A 20425-nucleotide genomic window follows, 5' to 3' on the forward strand; every position below is an offset into this window, starting at 1 on the left:
TGATCCCGTGCGGGCAGGCAAGCACGGGTGGTGATGCACGTGTTTTGCATCGACCAGGTTTGCAGAATCTATCGCCCGCACGAGCGAGCGAAAAATCCACTCTCCCGATGGCGAGGTTCCGAGAGAGGGGAGGGACGATAAACATATGAAAAGTATCTAGCGCAGCACCGAACACCCTCCTTCGATGTTTCGCGCGATTTTCTTGAAAAATAAAATTGGACGCAAAAACATCAGGTATTAAATTGCAAGGATACGCTAAACTTATCATTTCCTTTGAAATTCCCATTGTGCGGAAGCGCAGCGGAAATACGTTTTTTATGTAGTCTCACATTCGATATATATCGAATCTGCGTGTCCTTAAAATGTATCGAATTGCTATATGACGTAGAATTTAGCATCCACGGGCATGGTTGAGAAGGTAATAGATAGTGGATGAATATAATGAATAGAAATGGGTAACATAATTATTGGTAACATAATGGGTAACAAATTATGAATAGATTTTCGTATTTTTCAAAACAGATGTTACTTTTTTTTAAGTTCGATTCGATTACTGTAGAAAATATTCAAAATGACATATCTTCATAACTATTTCAGTTAGACCAATGAAATTTGAAGTGTGTGTGTATATTAGTATTCCTCTTACTTCCCAGTAGAAATCAATGAAGAGAATGGACTACCTTTAGATTTATATCGAATAAGCGTTTTCATAAAATATGTCGAATTGCTTTAACATTACGTGGTGAAATTGTCGAACTTTGTACCAACTTATGGACCCAGGACTAGGCTACAATTGACACTTCCATATCTTCTACCCTTTACACACCCGCTTGAAGAATTCAAGCACCCATCCACTCGTTTTCTTTACTTGCTGACAAGATACGTAAAAAGTTCACTTGGGCGTCTGCTATAATATGGCTGAAGATGATGAGTGGCATAAAAAAACTCTTGATTAATTTTAGAAGAGTTCTCTAATGGATAACCATTAGTGAATTAATTGGAAATGTTATCTACGATCTTTAGATGTATTTTTCGTATCGCAAATGCACAATTATTGCCGCGGCCTCGCATGCGTTTGAATACAGCCGAAGGGAACTGGAGATTTTCGTTGCACTCAGGCATGAATGGCCCCGAGATGTCATTTCTCCCCAAGCCTTGGCAGCGTGTTGATTACTTCTTGCTGACACGCGGGATTAGACTCAGTTAGCTACTATGATCAAGTGCTCCCCGGAAGAAGTGGGTCTTCCACAGAGGCGTCAAATGCTTTGTGGTGCCCTCATCCTTGTTGCATTGTGAACCCATTTGGCTTGTGAAAAATTCGTCAGCCAGTATAAAGATAGCATGGCTAATAAACGTGAGAAAATTGTGCAGGTAGGATGACAGAAACTTAAATTGATTGAAAAACTTGAGAAGGGGTAATCAATGTTAAAATTGTCCAGAGATTATCATTCAAACGGTTCGCAACAAAAAAGTAAAACCAAGCCAACGGATAACGCTAGGAATTGTGTAAGTGGCATTGGTCCTTCGACGTGCAAATCCGTTGAGAACTATTCATAAGAAGAGTCTGCCAGGCTTCAGTGGCTTACCCAAGGATGAGTAGAAGGCTCACTTATTTCCGGTTTAGTGATTAACGATAACGGTTAGTTTTTCCTTAAGAAATTTGTCTTGGAAAGGAAGTTCAGCGCGTCATCTGGGTGTCTAAAGAAATTGAAACGGAGTAATATTCAAACGCTAAGGCCTCAAATGCACTTCGGGAGGAATTCAAAATGTTATGACTGTAGAACATTATGACTCTAATAACCATTATTCATAGCCCTGACGAGGATGAAAGAAAATATCGAAACGTCGGCATACATTTTTGCATTTCATTTCCCTGACCTATATTCCAAGACCTATTATTTATTACACAAATTGAGGTCATGAAAAAGAAATCGATTTATCTAATAAGATTTGTAATGGTGATGAAATCGGGCTTTAGTGGAAATGCCTGACGTAAAGAACCCTTGTGTTTAGGCGAGAAAAACGTGAAATCAGTCGTAAATCTTGGGAAGAACATTGGCATTGTTGTGCTGTGGGAATGCGTCCTAGCTTATTCGAGCATCATAAACCGAAACTGGTGATTGGGAAAGTAAAAAGGTCTATTTAAATGTAACACGCGGGTGTATGTTGCGTAGTATATCGGATTTTGCCCCGACGCACAATGGCTGAAATCGAAAAAAGCTGGACAAAACCTCGAAATCGATTTTTTTAGTGCGGAATTTGAAACTTTGCACAGTTGTTGTCAATAAATTAGTGCATTTTTTGACGCAAACCGTTTTTCATTGGTAAATTTTTAAACAAATTATTTGGCTTTAAAGTTGAACAAATTTCGCAAAAATTGCCAGCATTGAATTTTTTCGAAATTCAGCATGTTGAAACTAATGCCACACATTCTGTAGTAATTCAACAGTAACAAATATTTACAATATTATTATGTGGTTTATTATCGTTAATTCTTAAACTTTCACGACTCAGTTGTATTATTTGTGGCCGATACGGTAAAAAATAGCGGACCCTGTTTTTCGTCGAAATTTTATGTTCATGTAGGATTATAAAACAAGGATCACCGAGTTACCTCAAGATATTTACACTACATATACAGCAAAAACTATGAAGTATGATACCTAAAGGAGAATTGCGACCACCTGCGACGCCGAAATTAAGACCGGTTTTTCTAGCGTGCGGCACAGTTCGCAGCTCACTGTTGGCCACGGGGAATATCGTGCTCGACAGATGTTGGACCTTGAACCTTTTAAAGCAGATTAATTGTATAAAAGCTATAATATCTTAGTATCACATTTCATTTCCATTTCATACAACCTGATTTCTTCGCTATCTCACGATATTTATCGTCGATACGATACAAAATGGCGGACCATGTTTTCTGTCGAAATTTTGTGTTCTTGTACTATTATAAAAAAAGGATCACCGAGTTACTACGAGATATTTACACCACATATACATCAAAACCTATAGAGTATGATACAAAAGGATAATTGCGACCACCTTCGATGCCGAAATTAAGATCGGGTTTTCGAACGTGCGGCACAGTTCGGAGCTTGCTGCTGGCCACGGGGATTAGCGTACTCGACGGACGTTGGAAATTGAATCTTTTAGCAAGTGATTGTGTATAAGAGATAATTTATTTGGTGCCACATTTATTACGACCTTTAGCATCAAGCAAAATAAAAATCGATGTTTTGGCCGCGCGCGCAGTTTTGAAATATCTTTTGGGAGTAATTTTTCGTTTAGCGCCTGCGTAATTTGGATGGGACTTCAATAAGAGTTTATCTGAATGAAGACAACACCTCAACACTAACGAGTTGATCTTTTTTAACTGAGGCCTTCTGTATTATTTCAATTAAATGGGAGGAGTTCTTCACATGTCGCAGTTACTCCTGAGAATGACCGCAGGTTCTGGGCTAGATATTTCGCCTACGTATGTGCTGTGGAATCAATGGCACTCACTATTTCACGGAATGATATCCCATCCTTCTGTAATTTGGGAAGGCCCTGTAGAGTTTTAGAGGCCGACTAGATCAATGACTGTCTCCTCCGGAGATACCTATTGATTAGTGTTTCGTAAGTTCTTTGATGTTCTTCTGAATAGGGTGGTTTCCTATAATTTTTTTTTGCCTTAATCGAAAGATTATTACTCCTGGTGTACGTATTTCACCCTTATAGATTTTTAAATGATGATATCTATTTTTCGCGGTTAAATGAAAAGTGACCATTTTCAAGCGCGCGAAAACGCGACGGCTATGTATGAATGCCGGGAAAACCCCGTGTGACGTCGTTCTGGTTCCCGCTGCCGCAAGTGAGGTGACCTTGGGGCGAGGCTCACCAATGGCATTCCATTGCCATTCGTCTAAACCGGTATTTCTAAAACCAAATAATTTGTATATCATGAATACACTAATGATGGGTAACGAATCGCAATCAATGCCTTTCGTTTTCTTTGATGAAGGAAACTACCCTATTTTGCCTGATGGATCTGACTCGAGTTCTTTGTGGTTTGGATCGAGCAGGCGACAAATCTTCCTCTGATAAGCATTCTTGGATAAAATTACTTTTGTGTTCCCTTTATCAGGTGATTTGCTATTATTCCATCCATTAAATAATTCAAATTGCTGTTGATTCTCGGAAGTAATCGAAATCAAAATTGTGGATTTTTACTCTGTGCCACGCATGTTGGTGATAGTGCCAGTTGGTGATATAATTCTTATGTCGTTGAAATCTTACCAAACACTGCTGTTTAAACCAATGAAGCGGTCTTTGGAGATCTATATGATCACTGCTAACTTCCGTGAATCATCTCGATAGAGTAAGTCTTCATATAAAAACTCTTCTCGGAATACCGCGCGGGTAAGATTATATGAGAGCGCCGACGTTTCGGGTACCGACTCGCTACCCATTCTCACGGCTACTCATTCTCAGTAGCCGTGAGAATGGGTAGCGAGTCGGTACCCGAAACGTCGGCGCTCTCATATAATCTTACCCGCGCGGTATCCCGAGAAGAGTTTTTACATGTTGTTCGCCGGGAAACTGTTAAATCTTACATAAGTCTTCATAATCTGTATATATTTCAATTGTGGCATTTTTAAGTAACCCATTCCTTAAATATTTCCTTGGAAAATTCACCCTCTTTGGACAATTTACCTTTTTTTGAAAAATCTACCCTCCAGACTTAGCGGGAATTCCGGCAAGAGAAATTCGCGCAAAGAACGGCTAACTCTTGTTGAAAAGGCTAGAGAAACTAATGCCGGAACCTGCGTTTGGGCCTGCCTTCCGACCCTGCCTATCAGTATTTCAACACTTAAATGAGTTTAATAATTTAAAATTGAGGAAATTGCTCCTGCTTTTTCTTTTTTCATTATGTCACGTTTCCACTCCATCACGCCTGAAACCTCAGATTATATACTTAAATGAGTGATGGGTGAGTCCTGCGGATGACCTAGGGGCATGGGTGGATCTAGGGGGGGGGGGGGCACGGGGGTACGTGCCCCCACCCAGACCCTTGAAAATATGCAAGATTTTTAATACGGTACCATTATCATTGCGTTGTTTTGTATTACGAGGTATCCTTGTGCCCCGCCCCCACAACAAAATCCTGGATACGGCCTTGCTTGTACCCCCCCCCCCCAGAAAGAAATCCTGGATCCGCCCCTGACTAGTGAGTGGAGTGATTTTCCGACACGTATTCAGCATTTATCGATAGTAATAAGCCCTTAATTCTCCATTCATCTGTTTTTCTCGTCAGGAACTCTTACTTCCATTTCACTCCCATCCATGGCCACCAATCGCCTACCGGAATGATTCCCTCGTTCTACCTCGAGCCTGGTGAGTAGACACAGGTATTTAGGGGAGCGAATCAAGGAGCTATTTCCCCGCCGACTGTGTATTGTCTCCCCTCCCTGTTGGCGTATTAGCGATTTTTCCTGGAGTTGCACTCCATCCGGAAAATGCCGAAAAGATCATCTGATCGTCAGTGGGTAAAAGCTCCCTGCCATTGCCTTGAGCCCTCAAGGAACCACAGGGTTCCCACTCAACCGTGAAAACCTTAAAGCCGTGAATTCCGTCTACCGTGAAAAAACCTGGAAATAGCCGTGAAATTCGTCGTAAAACCTTAAAAACCTCTCAAACTTGATTGGGTGCTTTCCATTCATTGACACACGTCGACACAAGTCGACTTGCGTCGCGGTTTTCGTGTTCCATTCGGTGTGTGTCGCCGACTGTTGTGACACAAGTCAACAAACGGTAACGCACAGGAATAGGAGAGTTATAAACAAATGCCGCGAGCCAACACAAGTCGACTCATGAGTCGCATGAATGGAAAGCACCCATTGTAGATCTACGATTGACGGATCAAAAGAAAAATCGATAAGTCGATCATTATTTCAAGGTCAGTCACTCGCAGGCACTGTCCACGTATATATCTGCACGCGTATATTCGAAGCGCAATGATTGGTCCGTGTGCCATGACGACACACAGACCTTAAGGCTGTGATTGGAATACCGTTAACCAAAGCGATCAGACACCTCTTCAGGCGAGAAATCAGACACCTCTTCACTTCCCTGTCACCCTCCATTTTCCTACTCACAACTTTTAGCCTGCCCTAAATTTTGCTGACGATAGGCGATGTCATAAGAGCACTTTCATTGCTGCGTTTGTATTCCCGGCGTTTATCGCGTTTGCTATATTTTTAGCTAACGTGCGGCCAGTGATATTTATGGGATCAATTTTGCTTCCTAAAATGGTTTATCAACTGTCACTGAATTTGGCGCAATTTAGATCGTGAAAACCTGGAAAAAAACATGAATTTTATAATTCAGATTGAGTGGGAACCCTGGAAGCAGCACCTCTCCTCATTTCCTCTCTTCTCACAATTCACGGAGATCGAACTTTCCCTCCTCGACGTAACTCCCTCTCATCATATTCTCATTTTCGCATTGCAACAGGCATGGCGTGAAACCTCGCCCTCAATCTCTGCACACCAGCCAAGTTTTACTTTTGTCAAGTGTAAGGGTCGTCATATTCGAATGTTGGTTTGTACTACTCGTTGTTGCTCTTACTGGAAATATATTGCCTAGTTGATTTTCCTATTTTGTTTTGTTTGTATTTTGTGTAGTTTTCCATCATTTGTGTCACTGACAGTTAAGGAGGATAGGGTAGTTTCCTTCATCACAGAAAACGAAAGGCATTTATTGCGATTAATTACCCATCATTAGCGTATTCATAATATACAATGTATTTGGTTTAGGAAATTCCAGTCTAGGCGAATTTTAATGGTCAATTTTAACCTCATTTGAAAAAGGCCAGATTGGCGGCCATGCGATGCCACTCCACGTGACGTCACAGAGACCTAGTTTCTATACGAGTAGATAGGAGTTTTACATCGTATGAGATTACCAATACATGCATGTGGCACTGAGCTCAGGGAAACATCTCTTAATAATCACTTATTAAAATTGCCTACGGTCGGAAACTTTCTTTGTTTTATAGGGTATTAATAATCCTTATTTAAGCCAAGCGCCGCCTGCTAGTAGCTTGCATCGTAGCGGTTCTCGTAGCTTCGCACCAAGGTGGCCTCACACGGCGGCAGCCGGAACCAGAATGTCGTCACAAGGGCTTTTCCCAGCATTCATACGTAGCCGTCGCGTTTTCGCGCGCTTGAAAATTTTCGCTTTTCATTTAATCGCGAAAAATAGATATCGTCATTTAAAAATATAAAAGCGTTAAATACGTACAACAGGAGTAATAATCTTTCGATTTAGGCAATAAAAAAAACAATAGGAAATCACCCTACTCTTGTTCTTGACCGGGTGTACGTTAGTAACCTCCGGTTCGAAAACTTACGCCTCAAAACTAAGATTTTTTTGAATCTCCCAGTGCTTTTTTTGTGGTAAATAAGGTCAGGTTCAAAATGTGTGGCTTCGACAGAGATGGTGTTTCACTCAATCAATATCACACGCCAGGTGTATTCAGAGGTTTTAACATTTGTCTGCGGCAAACTTGTGTTTAAATAAAACAACTTTTTACTCACTCGAAGGTAAACAATTTCGGCGTAGATATTAAAGGAGTGCCTCGCTTTTGTTGTCATAAGGAGGTAACCATTTCGGATGCCTTCCTACTTTCATCTCCAGTTAGAATGTGAGGAGCCAGTTAGATTGCCGGCTTTTTTGTGCTGTCCGTCCTTCCCTGAACCCTGATAGGTTTTATGCGTCGCTAATTGGGTAGCCATTGTCGTTGTTGAAGTTTTTTATTCCATAGCTGTCGATTTTGTGCTCTGTCGCGTAGGGCTGCCTTGTCTTGTCGGTCGAAGTTGTAGTTCTCCGTCTACACTATGCTCCTCGAACTCACAAGGCATCACTAGCGTTCCTGGAATATACGCAACCCCATGCATAGAAACGTAACAACGGTTGCATAGTGTTCACGGTGCTGTGTCAGACGACAGCTGCCTTGCGCCGCTACATTCTAATTCATGCAGGAGGGCCAGGATCACTGTTTGGGATATCTCTAGGAAAAAACAGAAGAATTCAGGTTGGAGATAAATATAATTCATTTGCAAATAGGCCGCTGTTAATTTTCCTAGTTATTTTTTCATTAAGTTAGTCATTGTAGGGGAAAACAGTCAATTTTGAAACGTCTATAAGATAGAAAATAATGTGGCTAGAACATTGAAATTTTCAATATTGGGAAGTCATTACTTTGAAAATTTATTAAGGCGAATGCTTAAGTTTAATGGGAAGCGTAATATACATTTCACTAAAAATCTCTAATTGTGTTTGAAGAATCTTTGAAGAATTTTCAGCCTTCAAAAGTGCTATAAGAACACGTGTTAACTTGATATGTTATATTTACGCCAGTAAATGGCAAAGTATATTTGAATAGCTCTTATTTTATTGCAATTATATTTATTCTCTCGATGTAGTCATATCCATGTCCAAATTATTGACTTATCAAAACTGACCGTTTTCTCCCAATTCGCGGGAATGGACGTGGTGGTTTTATGGATGTAAAATGAATGAATATGAATTCGGAAAGTTAAAATTAGCCAATTTTCTAATCATTCATTTTTATAAATATTCACAATGGAGAGTCCGCACTTTTCGTGGTGGCCTGCATTAATTTGAATGGACTGGACCTCTTTCGGATAAGAGAGACCTCGAAAGTAAGACACACAATTTCTATTTTTCTGAAAAGTTATTCTGTGTGAATACACGATTATTGGGATTGTCCTCCATTATTGGGATCTGATAACTTGTAATTTTACTTTCAAATCCCGAGAGTTTCTCTACTCTCGGTCGGGTCTGAATCGCAATTGAAAATGTGAATGAGAAGAATGGCCAAAGTGTACATTTTATGCGAAAACCTGAACATGGGAGTAGATATTTCGACCATGAAATCAAAGTAAATCACTTACTGTTGTTATAATTTTGTTTTCTCCTGTTTTATGGCATGACTTAGGTAAGAACTTTTTCGGTGACTGCTATTGGCGGTGGAATCATTATGGAGCCACATTTACCATTCAAAGTTTTCATCCGGCATTCGGAAAGTATGGGGAAACGAAAATAAAGCCCGAATCAAGGAGCACTTCGAAGATATCGCAGCAATTAATAGGCTAATCCGTTGTGGAATCTCCCGATCGATGAGTGGTCATTATGGTAGAGTTGTGAATACACCCTCTTATTGAAGGCGCACACACGACATCGATGCGCTCGCCGCTAGCGATCTTTCTTTATCTCCACCGCCGCTGTGGAGTTGCGCGCATCACACAGCATCCAATCGAAACGTTCCGGAGATGCTGCGCGTGTCCGCGAGCGGCGCTGGAGTCTGTCTGGGGCGTCTCTCTCGGACGCGAAGAACGGCACTCTCGCCCGCGATTCCCGCCGCTCCAGAGACAGTGCCCTCTCCACAGAGCCGAGCAGCGACTGCCGCGTCCTGCATGAAGCGGGCCTAGGTCGTGAGGGGAACGGGCGCACGATCCGGATGAGCCGCCCGGGGAGGCCGTGGTGAAGAGATGGGGCACGCTGGCGGCCGGGGCAGGCTGCCCCCAGGGGCCACGCCCCCGCTCGCCCTCGCCCTCACCCTGCTGCTCGCCAACTCGCTACACGCCACGCCCGCCACTTCGGACAAAATCCCTCTGGGTAAGGCAGACTCAAAGCCGACGTGGACTTTTCGAGAATAACTCCCTCTCATCGTGCTCTCGTGACTGTCTTACAATAAATCCTGTGCCTCCTTCGTTTTGTTTGTTTTTGAAATAAACATTGTAAATTCGTGTATTTATATGGGTTCTAACGAAAATATTAGTGTCTACAAAGGAAAAATATATAGATTTCGCTGGAGTATAAACGACATCTTGACAAGGCATAACAGCCCTGATAAATATTAACAACAAGCACCTCACCATACTACTCTTTGAGTTATTATCAAAGTAGTTTTGTAGTATTATTCACATTACGTATGTTGGATTATAGTGGCGCTATTGTCGACTGAATTGAATCAAGAAATTTAACTTAAACAAGTAGTCATTGACCAATCATACATGCTGCCTAAACTTGCTTGTTGACATTGAGGAGTATAACGTGTGAGAGCTGTGGTTTTAAAACAATATTTAATTGTGAAAATGTATTTGAATTTAATAACGAAGAGACTTCCTCAATACTAAAAATACTCCCTTAGAAAATCAATTAAAGGGATGATCAGGAGAGAGAAAATACGTCCTTCAAATAAAAATATCGCTATTAATTTTCGGCCATATTTGTCTGGCCGTAACGTAAAATCTGTTTTGTCTCTGAGAAAGTCTTTGATTGATTTCCTTCCATCATCTCGTAAATTGCTCATATTTACGTTGCCCAGAGGTTTAAGTTGTGATTGTGGATAGTGGAATACTGCTTACTTCTTTCGTTAAGTGAATATATTTTTTCTCTCGTATCAAGGATTCCTTTTGTTTTCATTGTGTAACTACGCTAACAAAAATTATGAAACTTCGGCGCTTGTGAAGCACCTATAGTTTACGAAGCAGTTTGTTTTCTCTGAAAATGTTTTGATGGGAGAATAAATACTGCATGAGGATTGAACTTCTTCGATATAATGGTGAAAGAAGTTCGGCGTATTTGTGCCCAAAATAATAGAATAGAGATTTTTTTATTGAGGGAAGTCTCCAAAATGGGAGAAAGCGGTGATGATTAATGGGAGTTGTTAGAGATTCTCCCGTCATTTATTCTATCCTCTCTCTTTACGAAAAAATCTGTTCCGGTCAAAGACGATGCTTCTTTTTCACCGGTAGTATTATTTACTACGTCATTTTTAGACCAATCCAAGGGTCAGATGGAGCATACTACTCAAGTCTGTTTATTTATTATCCTGCTCTTTCCCATTCTCATCACTGAATTGGCCATTTCCCTTCACACGTTCTCGAGCGCTTTACCGCGCGAACGCAAACCTTGGTATCTTTAGAAATTCTGTAATTAATGGCGTATGTCACTTACCGTGATACTTAATTAAACCGCTCTACGGATGAAATCAAATTCTGTTATGTTTTGAAACAGTAAACTAAGACTCTTTCAGCTCTATCATGAACTGTTCATTTTTACTGCACCTGACCCAATGTCGATGGTCAATCATCATCAGCCGCTTTTTTATATCTGTTTTTAATCCCGTCATTATTGTCGCTTTTTATGTGATGTCAAGAGGATAGGGAGATGAGGTTATTTGAAGCGGAGGCCAGTAGGTATAACAGAGAAGTATGGGCTATTGATATTTTTTAATTTTTGACTGTATAGTTGCGTCCAGTTTTCTTCGGTTATTTCTAATAACCCTTCAATTTTAACGTCACATTAGGTGCTCCTTCCCATTCAAGGTTTATAAAAATTACTTTCAAACTTTACGATTTAAAAATTAATTTTGATCTTTACAATTTTTGTTAGCTCTTCAATTTTCTTTCCTTTTCGCAGCGAATGTTCTTCCCGTGCTAAAAACAAATAAAATCTTCATATTATTATTATATTATGAAGATTGTAATTGATTACAATCATAGTATTCATTTCTGCCTGATTGGTCATCGGTTCTTTGCATTTTTCAAGTAACCTTTCGGGATTGGAATTGCTTGAATTTGTTTTGATCTCGCCCGAGTGATTCCTGCTAAGCTCTCATTTTTTCCCACCTGTCTGTTGCCGTGTTTTTTCCCTTCCGGATCCTAGGCCCTCCCACCCGCGCTCTCCGGTGTCACCTAACTGGTCGATTCCGCAAAAGACGAGCGCTTGCTTCCCGCAAGGTGTCTGCTAGGCCGTGCGTCAACCTCTAATGTCCGCTGCTTGCCTCTCCCCCTAACCCCCACCCAACACTCGCGGTCTGCCGGCGTCAACTATATCCGGAGCAGAACTTTAAGGCGACGCAACACTCCTGCTTGATGTCCTCAAGTATTGCTAGGTTATAACTTGCGTTATCATGGTAACATCGTCGAGGTATATTGGTGGATATATAGATAAGTATTTTATTGCACTGTGACATTTTCCCTTGAGTGCAACCACCCACGATAAACACGAGTCAATTAGTCAAGGTTCCGGGGAACTCAGTAGCAGAATAAACATTAAATGTCGCGTCGTTCGTCGTGACATGATCCCAAGCCTGATAATTTTATCGGGGTCATCATATGTTGTTTCTAGAAGGAATACTATAATGTATTTGAAGCTCTTTCTTTAATTATTCACTATAAGTTATGAAGTTAAAAAAATGTTTATCGTCGTCGTTGTCAAGTTATCATACTTTCAATCATCATTTATATTATTCGTCATAAACTTCACTGATACTCATGTATCAGAGAATTTTGTTGATTATAGTCAGTTACTTTTCGTAGTAGAAATAAAAATCTCCTAACTAAATGAACTTAGATGATTGCCAATTTTCTTTTCATTTTTAGTGTATTTCGATATTTTGCGACACATTGTCCCTCTATGTCATTTTTAACACGTTTAATCGCTTCTTTCTTCCATGTATTTTATTTTTCATGTAAATTTATACTGAGTGAAAAGTTTTTACTTTTTATGGCGATTTGAATACCAATGAAGTGAAATAAAGAGTGGCATTTTCTTGTCACTATTTTTATGTAGTCCTCCATCCCTTTCCGGCGTTGAAAAAACAGTACACGAACAACATACGAGGTATGTTCAGAAAATAATAGGAATTTTATTATTTTAATTTTATGATTCGCCTACATTAATTTAGTCTCCTTCAAAATAGTCTTTATTGGATATTATGTACGGGTGCCATCGCTTCTTCCAATCCTCGAAACATTTCTCAATCTCGATTTTTTACTTAGCCTTTACCTCTGTATGCGATTTCTTTTAATTCATGCGTATAAACGACGGCCTTTTCAGTTTCTCTTTATTTTTGGTAATATGATGAAAGACTATCTGATAAACTAATGTAACCTGCCAACATTTCGCAAATTCACACAAGTTTTATTAAGGTAATATTAAGATTGACGCTATGTTCACAAATAATGCCATCCATCCCATGCTGTAATATCAGTGCGAGAAGTGTTACGCCCAGAATTATAAAAAAAATAAACATCGGGCGTGCGTTAATAACTTAAATTCCAACTTTTGTTTTAAACTTTTAATCAAGAGGGAATTAAGGCGGCAATACTATTACTACTCACTCCTGTGGCCATGAAAACCCGAGATGGTTTTACCCTCGCCAGAAAAATCACGCAAAAGGGCTATTCAGTCTATTGTAGAGCAACTAAATCCATGTCATATCTGTCAAATTCTTCAGATACTGTATCTATGTTTCCTGGCACGGCCAGAGTTCTTGTATTCCTGGTTCCAAATTGTAAGTCTTTGACACTGAGCTGAGTCCGGCTTCCCGAAGCTCCATCCTGATCCTAGGCGTTTATTTGGCGAATCGTTATGCTTTTTTTTACAGAAAAGGGGTGTTAGCCCTATGTATAACCCCCAACCTGAAGGACCAGGGCATCTCTTTTTGTCTGGATCCTACCTCACAAAGACCTGTCCGGCATGGGAGACCCCACGAGTAGCTAAGCTACCGCCAGTATAGCCTCTCGCGATTGTCAGAGCACGAAAGCCCCGTCGCTTATTAAGGTGGCAATGCTTCCAAAAATTTGTGCCTCCGCTTTAACAACTCTTCATTGCTTCCCAAAAACTTTTTCATTTGAACGATGTTTTCTTCGTTACTGCGGATTTATACTAAAAGTTATTAAAGCTATTTCATTATAATGTGCGGGTATAATTAATCATCTGCTCTTTGGATTTTTTACGCTCTCCCGTCTTCTCATTATAGTTACGGCTGAAATAACTTTTTTTCCACGTGATGTTGGGAACGCGAGGGTGTACTAAGGAGGGATGGGATTGGCACAGGTGGGGGACACGAGACCCGCCAGTGCTTCCGACATGTGTGAGAGAACCGTCTGACAAAATCGAGACACGCAAGTTTTACTCTCATCTCATATTCGAGCCTTTCGATTGCACATAAATGAAATTTTAAATGCGAAGTCCATTAGCGCTGTGATATCTTGAGCACATTTTTATAATGCTCAGTTAATATATAGCTAGCTTTAAACGTGATATTATGGACGTATTACAAGCCTTTAAGTCACTAGTATCCCTCATATAATGTTATTAATCGTAAAATTTTATTTGATGGTATTTTTTTTATAAAAATGAGCGTCAAGAGTTGATTCCCTTATCGAATGGATTTTTTATCCATAGTACTACTAAAATCATTCTAATTTTTAGCTTTTAATTTTTAATTAAAGGACAACTGCCAGTGAAGTCTTAAATGAAGTATAAGAATGAATTGGATGCTCAACCATTTCACAATTTTTTTTTGTCCAAATTAGGTTTTTTTAACTTATAAGGTAAATTTCCGTTTAATATTTGAGAAACTTTCGGCATGCCTTTATCACCATGAAGGCAGTTAAGTAGGTAGGTGCCCATATCACCAGAAAGTCATGCCACCTGTTTTTTCTCTGATAAAATTCGATCGTAACACTCGTACAACGACAATTTAAGGCTCTATGTATGCTCAACCTCTCTGTTACATAAATAGTTCTCTCATGGTGTGGAATATTTAGTGAGTTATTTTATATTTGTGAGTGAGTTTTTTGGATTTAAGCTCTCCTCCAAAAAATAAACGCTTAACTGAAGAAAGGGGTGTGACAGCCTGACATAATGAAAACTTTCAGTGCATAATTAAGTGGTCTTGATGATATTTTTAAGTTGTCTGTATTTAACCGTTGAAACATGGTTCAATGCGATTTTCTCCAGGTGCAATCTTCGAGCAGGGGAAGGACGAAGTTCGGAATGCGTTCGCATTTGCGGTACAGGCGCACAACCAGAATGCTTCCGGCCGGAGGTTCGAACTGCAGGCCTACGTCGACGTCATCAACACGGCCGACGCGTTCAAACTCTCCAGACTGAGTAAGTACCCATTCCTGCGTGTCAGTTTGTATAAGCGATAAGAGATACTGTAAGATACCCTTATCTGCTCGTTTACCTTAGTAATACTTTAATTTTCACTTAACAACATTAAAATTTCACTTGGAAAATGAGAAAAATGTATTTACCTGTGTCATCATTTGCTCTCTGCAAACATTATTTTAAGTAGAAGTTTCTCCATGGATAAATAAATCTTGAAATTTTCTCAATTAGGTAGCAGTTGTTAAAATATTAGAGATGAACATTTCTTAAGTTTATGAAATGGATTTTTAACTGTCATCCTCTATTTTACTGTGATTTTATAGTTTTAATGTGGCTCATTCTACTGCATTGTTGCTATTTCAAAATTCCACGTTTTTGTCGATTTTTAAAATACACTTTTGTCAGTGAAGAATCATACGTCCTTCAGGTCTTTTCCTTTGAATAGGAAGCCAACTTCTATTCTCTTTCAGATTAATTTGAGTGTTTGTTAATTTCCTGATTATACGGTCTTCGTTCAGTAATTTACACTCACTTCTTAGATTGCAGGAGATAGTTGATAACGTTCAGATGGAAATTGAGTTCAGTATGATATGTGGATGGAATTTTAGTTCAGTATGGTGTAATGAACTTAGTTTCCATCCTTATTTACACTCGCCCTAAAAGCTCCATTTCATTAATTCACAAATTTCGTAGTTTACTGCTGCAATATCACGATGCGGATATATGAAAAAGCACGTATGCGGATTCTTTTCCAGTATTCCAGTAGATACTCAGGATTATAACCCATTGGATCATTGAATGATTAGGTTTCTCAATCCTGAGAACAGACGAAAGGGAAATCCAACTATATGTAAAAAATAATACTGTGAGTAATATGATGTTAATTAAAATAAAGGATTCGCTCTTGTAAAAGTGATGAAATTTGCACTTGGAAAATAATGGTCCCTTTTTATGTCGTTTAGGTATCCTCAAGAATTTAAATAAATGAATTCTGCTCTCATGCATTAAGAAATGTAAGGGAAAGCCTCTACTATAAAAAAATATTTTTTGGAGTTCATGCATTCTCATTATTAGTTCATTAACGGCAATTTTGACTCTATGGACGTCAAAAAATATCGTGCAAGGGAAATAATTTTCCAGAGAATGGTGGTGACGATAAAAAAATTTTAAAGTGAGAGCAAGTTTATTTGATCCACATGTTTGCAATTTTTTAAATTGTCTAAGCATTTTCATATTTTTTGTAAATTTAAACTGAAATGAAATACCGAAAAAATTCCGCCGCTCGCCATTTAGAAATCCCATGGCCATAAATGATTGCTATGAGAGTACGTTGTTAAACTGTTTCCATTTACGAGTTATGCATAAATTTAATTGCAGATACTTTTTCAATCTATGAATTATTGGACGACAATTTCGTATGTTCTTTGGTGAATACCGTGTGCACCAAGTAGCATGGCGAATACGAATCAACCGAAACACGTTTCTCCTTCGCGTTCCTTCATTTTCGTTTCGCCAACATCACGTCCCAGCGACGCTTCCCTCGCTGATTGGGATGGATGTGCTGTCATGTCAGACCTCTCTCGCCCTTTTCCACATATCGTCGCCTTTTTTCCCTGCCCTCTTTCCCATTGCCTCTTCCATGCAGCACCCTTTTCAATAGTTTTCAGCGATAATCGTTTTCAGTTGGCACCATAATTATTCTTCGATTGTTTTCTCCACCTCATAAAATTCCAAGTCAATCAGTCTAACTTTTTGGTCCACGATTGGTAATTACTCGTGTCTATTGTATATTTAGTGCGCATTAAAGTTTTACGAAATTTCCATAGCCTTTCATTGCCATTCAGAACGGGCGACTAGTAAATTTTGACCTGGATGTATTCGTGAAGATAATGTATCTAGCGATGCTCCCGAGCTGTTGATTATAGTGATTTTTTAGTGACCCCTCCTTTTTAAAGTTTTAACTATGACTTGTCATTTGTTTTCGGCGTCTAGTCGGTCTAGTCATACTAGCTCGCTTTTGAATATTGTCAAACTTTAATATACTATGATTTTCATTTCTAAATAACCCATTTTTATTTGTAAATTTATTTTTTACTTGAGTTTTTTGTTATATTTTATATTATTAAAGCCGAATAATTATATTATTCGATCCTCAATCATATGTGTGGTGAAAAGAAGCCAGCATCACATATGACACCTTTTCGCCGTCAGTGCGAATTTTTTGGTTATGTGATGAGGTTTATCTTTTTTACTGCATGAATATGTATTTATAAATAATTCATCAAATTAAATTACACCAAAAAAGGTTTTTCATGTGCTATATTAGGATAATGTCGATTCGGGACTATATTTCTGCTTTCATTTTGTTCTTTTGCTTCGAATATCTATTTTTTAAGCCATACGTGATCACCAAAATACTGAACTTTTAAGGTAACGTTTGACGTTTATTTTTCTTTTTAATTCCGATTAACGTGGTTTGTAGCTAAACATTTATTATTTTCCGTCTGTATTATTTATTCTTTTAAGTTGATGATATAGATGTTAACATAGTGGAGTGTTAAGCGTTCCTTATCTGTGATATTGACTGAATTTTGAAATCTTAATTTTGTGTTCTCGGGACTGTCTTAAATCGTATTTCTGTTTTTTTTTTTCAACCGCTCGTTATGCGAGATTAAGAGCGCGGTTATTTAGGGCTTACGCAAACCCATTGGAAAGATAATAACGTCGCTATTTTGGTCCAGCCTCCTATTAATCCCTCATGACACCCCCACACTTAAACCAGTTAATTCGTGGAGATACTGAACTCAGTGATGCACCCTAGCTTTGGGGTATTGTGGCTTTGTTGTGCAACCGCTTCTTTTGGCAGTTTTAATAATTAAAAGTCGTTTGTTTTCGGCATCTATTCATGCGGCCAATAGTTTGAGAATTGAGCACCTCGATTTGGGGCTAAATCTAATTATATTTTTCTCTGAAATTAGTCAGTTATCCCACTTTCTATCTCACTCTTGTCCACCAGAATAACAGTTACTCAAAATTTTTACAATACATATAACAGTGATAGGAATGGTAATCAGTTTTTGCTCCTCAATGACATGTTATAGAACAATAAATTATTTCCAGAAAAAATATGGTGATACTAAAATATCAGACGTTAGTAGACCTAAATAGGGCGCTTTCGTCAAACCAATCTGAGGATAAATGATTGTTGATGACGATAAAATTATTTCGAATTTCACATGACCTCTCTAATAGTAATTAGTTAGGAATAGTAATCAGTTTTCGCTCTTCGATGACATGTTCAAAGAGCATTAAATTATTACCAGAAAAATTATGGTGGCGTTAAAAGATCAGTCGTTAGTTGAGTTAAATAGAGTGCTACGTCAAATCAATCTTAGGATAAAAGACTGTTGATGACGATAAAAGTATTTCCAATCTCACATTCAAGCAAATCTTTTAAATGCGATAATTGAATCATCCACTTTAAGCAAGTGGCGCAATGAGCAACGTTGTTTTGTTTTCAGGACTTATTTAAAAGTTAATTTGGATAGCATTGAATTGAATTATTTATTTATTGATGAAATTGCACTTTGGGTTAGGGACATGAAAGTTCGCATAGAGGGTTTCTCTCGGCCCATGTGCCACTTTCACGTAAATTCTGTTTTTTGACTGATAGTGGCAGGTAAAATGTTGATCTTGAGCATTTTATAGTGAGCAGTGAAACGAGTGATGCGAAAATAAATCGATTGCAAAATTGTGCAATTACAAATTTAATCAATAGTGAGAATTTCTATCAAATTGTGCCACGAATAAAAGGTTAATGTGTTGATTACATCCATCTGAAGATACAAAACTCCTTTAAGTACATGGACCCGTGCAATAATTACTAATAATAACATATTCATGCGGGGACAATAATCTCAAGGAAGATTAAATTTTAATACTGCTTCATTCTAGAAATATTTGGTAAGAAATAGAGGGCTTTGCGTAGTACTTGAAACTTATTTGGTTCAGAGAATTAGCTAATTAAAAAAAATTTACTCATTGAAGTTGTAGCCACCTGTGAAGAAAATGGTCTTTCTGTTTATTGTTTAAATTTTATTTTAAATAATCAGAGCATTGATAAACATTTAACATTTTTTGTCTCATGTACGTACTTAGCGGAACCACCACAGCCACGAGAGGGTTAACTTCTCCGAATCTCATTTGCTCGAATATGAAGCATTTCGAATCAAATTCAAAATTTTAAAATAAATATTTTGTTACTACGCTACGCTGGTCTACTTGGGAGCCATTTTCTTTTTTTAAGGCTTTCTTTACTCCTTCACTATCGATTTTAAGTTCAATATTCCTGTATGTAATCAGCCGCAGTCTACAGTTCCGCAGGCTGTATCTTGAAATTGAGTGATCCTTACACGTTGCTCGCGTCCCTTTAGCCCCGGCTGGGCCAATAGTGTCCTCCCACTCCACCAATCGGCTTTTATCTTTTTAAATACCGATCGACGGATGTGCAGCACAATAGTGCCTTTCCAGGGCAACAACCTTTCGTCTTTTCTGTCCCTGCGGATGGATTGCGGAAGAGAAGCGTTGACAGAGGGAGGTCAAGTGTAAGCTTCAGACGAATATTCTCTGGATATCGAAACAAAGGCGTCTTTGCATCTCCAATATGAAGTGCGAATTCCACTCCAGCGGGAAAAAAATAGCTGTATGCATAAGTTATTGAAAGTTTCCAATGTTACTACTGTCCAAGTCATTTTTATGCTCTTAGATTCGTCTATTGTTCTGTCATATTTAATGAAGGAGAGGCTATGAATAATTTTATTAGGGGGCTTTTTAAACGTTTGCTTATTTATATACGGTCATAAAGTAGGCTGCAAGTAAATATTTCCGATAACGAAATCGCTTGGTCCATATATCCTGTTCATAATTAGTTCGAAAACACTGTCGTAGCAAACTTATTTTTTGTTCAAACGATAACCTTTATTCTTATTCTTCTCTTCCCAGATTTTATTGCATTTTTAATGCCTACAATGTTGTTCGAATATATCGAGGTAATTACCATTAGGATTTCCTGTTTACGGGAAAAAATTTAACGACTCAAAACATTGTTCTCCTCTATTGAATTCGCTTGTCTATGGGCCAGTTAAAATTCCTCTTTTATGTTTTACTTCGTGTTCAACTAGCCTTTTATTTACTTCTGTAAGCAACTAGTGGTCATATTGCGTGTAACTCCAGGGCCTTGCTTAGTAGTTGTGTTTTTTATACATAATTCATATCTTTCATTGAGGCGAGATGATGCAAGCTCCTCATCGCTCTCTTTTCTATCTTGTTTTATTTTTTGTCTACTTTCCGCTGATACGATTCTAATAATTAACAATAACCGTAGGGAAAAAACATCGACCGGGAATCGAACCACGGGCCTTTGGTTTCTTGAGCCAATCCGCAG

The 20425-nt window shown here is 38.7% G+C and overlaps 1 protein-coding gene across 4 annotated transcripts in view; it reads left to right on the plus strand.

Annotated features, from left to right (window-relative positions):
• Positions 1-9356: 9356 nt before the first annotated feature.
• Positions 9357-20425, plus strand: part of LOC124159499 (glutamate receptor 1-like) — an 82758-nt gene continuing 71689 nt past the window's right edge. The window contains exons 1-2 of one of the 4 annotated variants that reach the window (XM_046535344.1): positions 9357-9687; positions 14830-14982. In XM_046535344.1, the coding sequence (XP_046391300.1) occupies positions 9561-9687; positions 14830-14982 (280 nt within the window). In that variant the 5' untranslated portion in view covers positions 9357-9560. The remainder of the gene's footprint in view (positions 9688-14829; positions 14983-20425) is intronic. The other 3 variants (XM_046535343.1, XM_046535347.1, XM_046535346.1) reach the window with 3 other exon arrangements.

The sequence above is a fragment of the Ischnura elegans genome, chromosome 5 (genome assembly GCF_921293095.1).
Source record: "Ischnura elegans chromosome 5, ioIscEleg1.1, whole genome shotgun sequence".
NCBI lineage: Eukaryota > Metazoa > Arthropoda > Insecta > Odonata > Coenagrionidae > Ischnura > Ischnura elegans.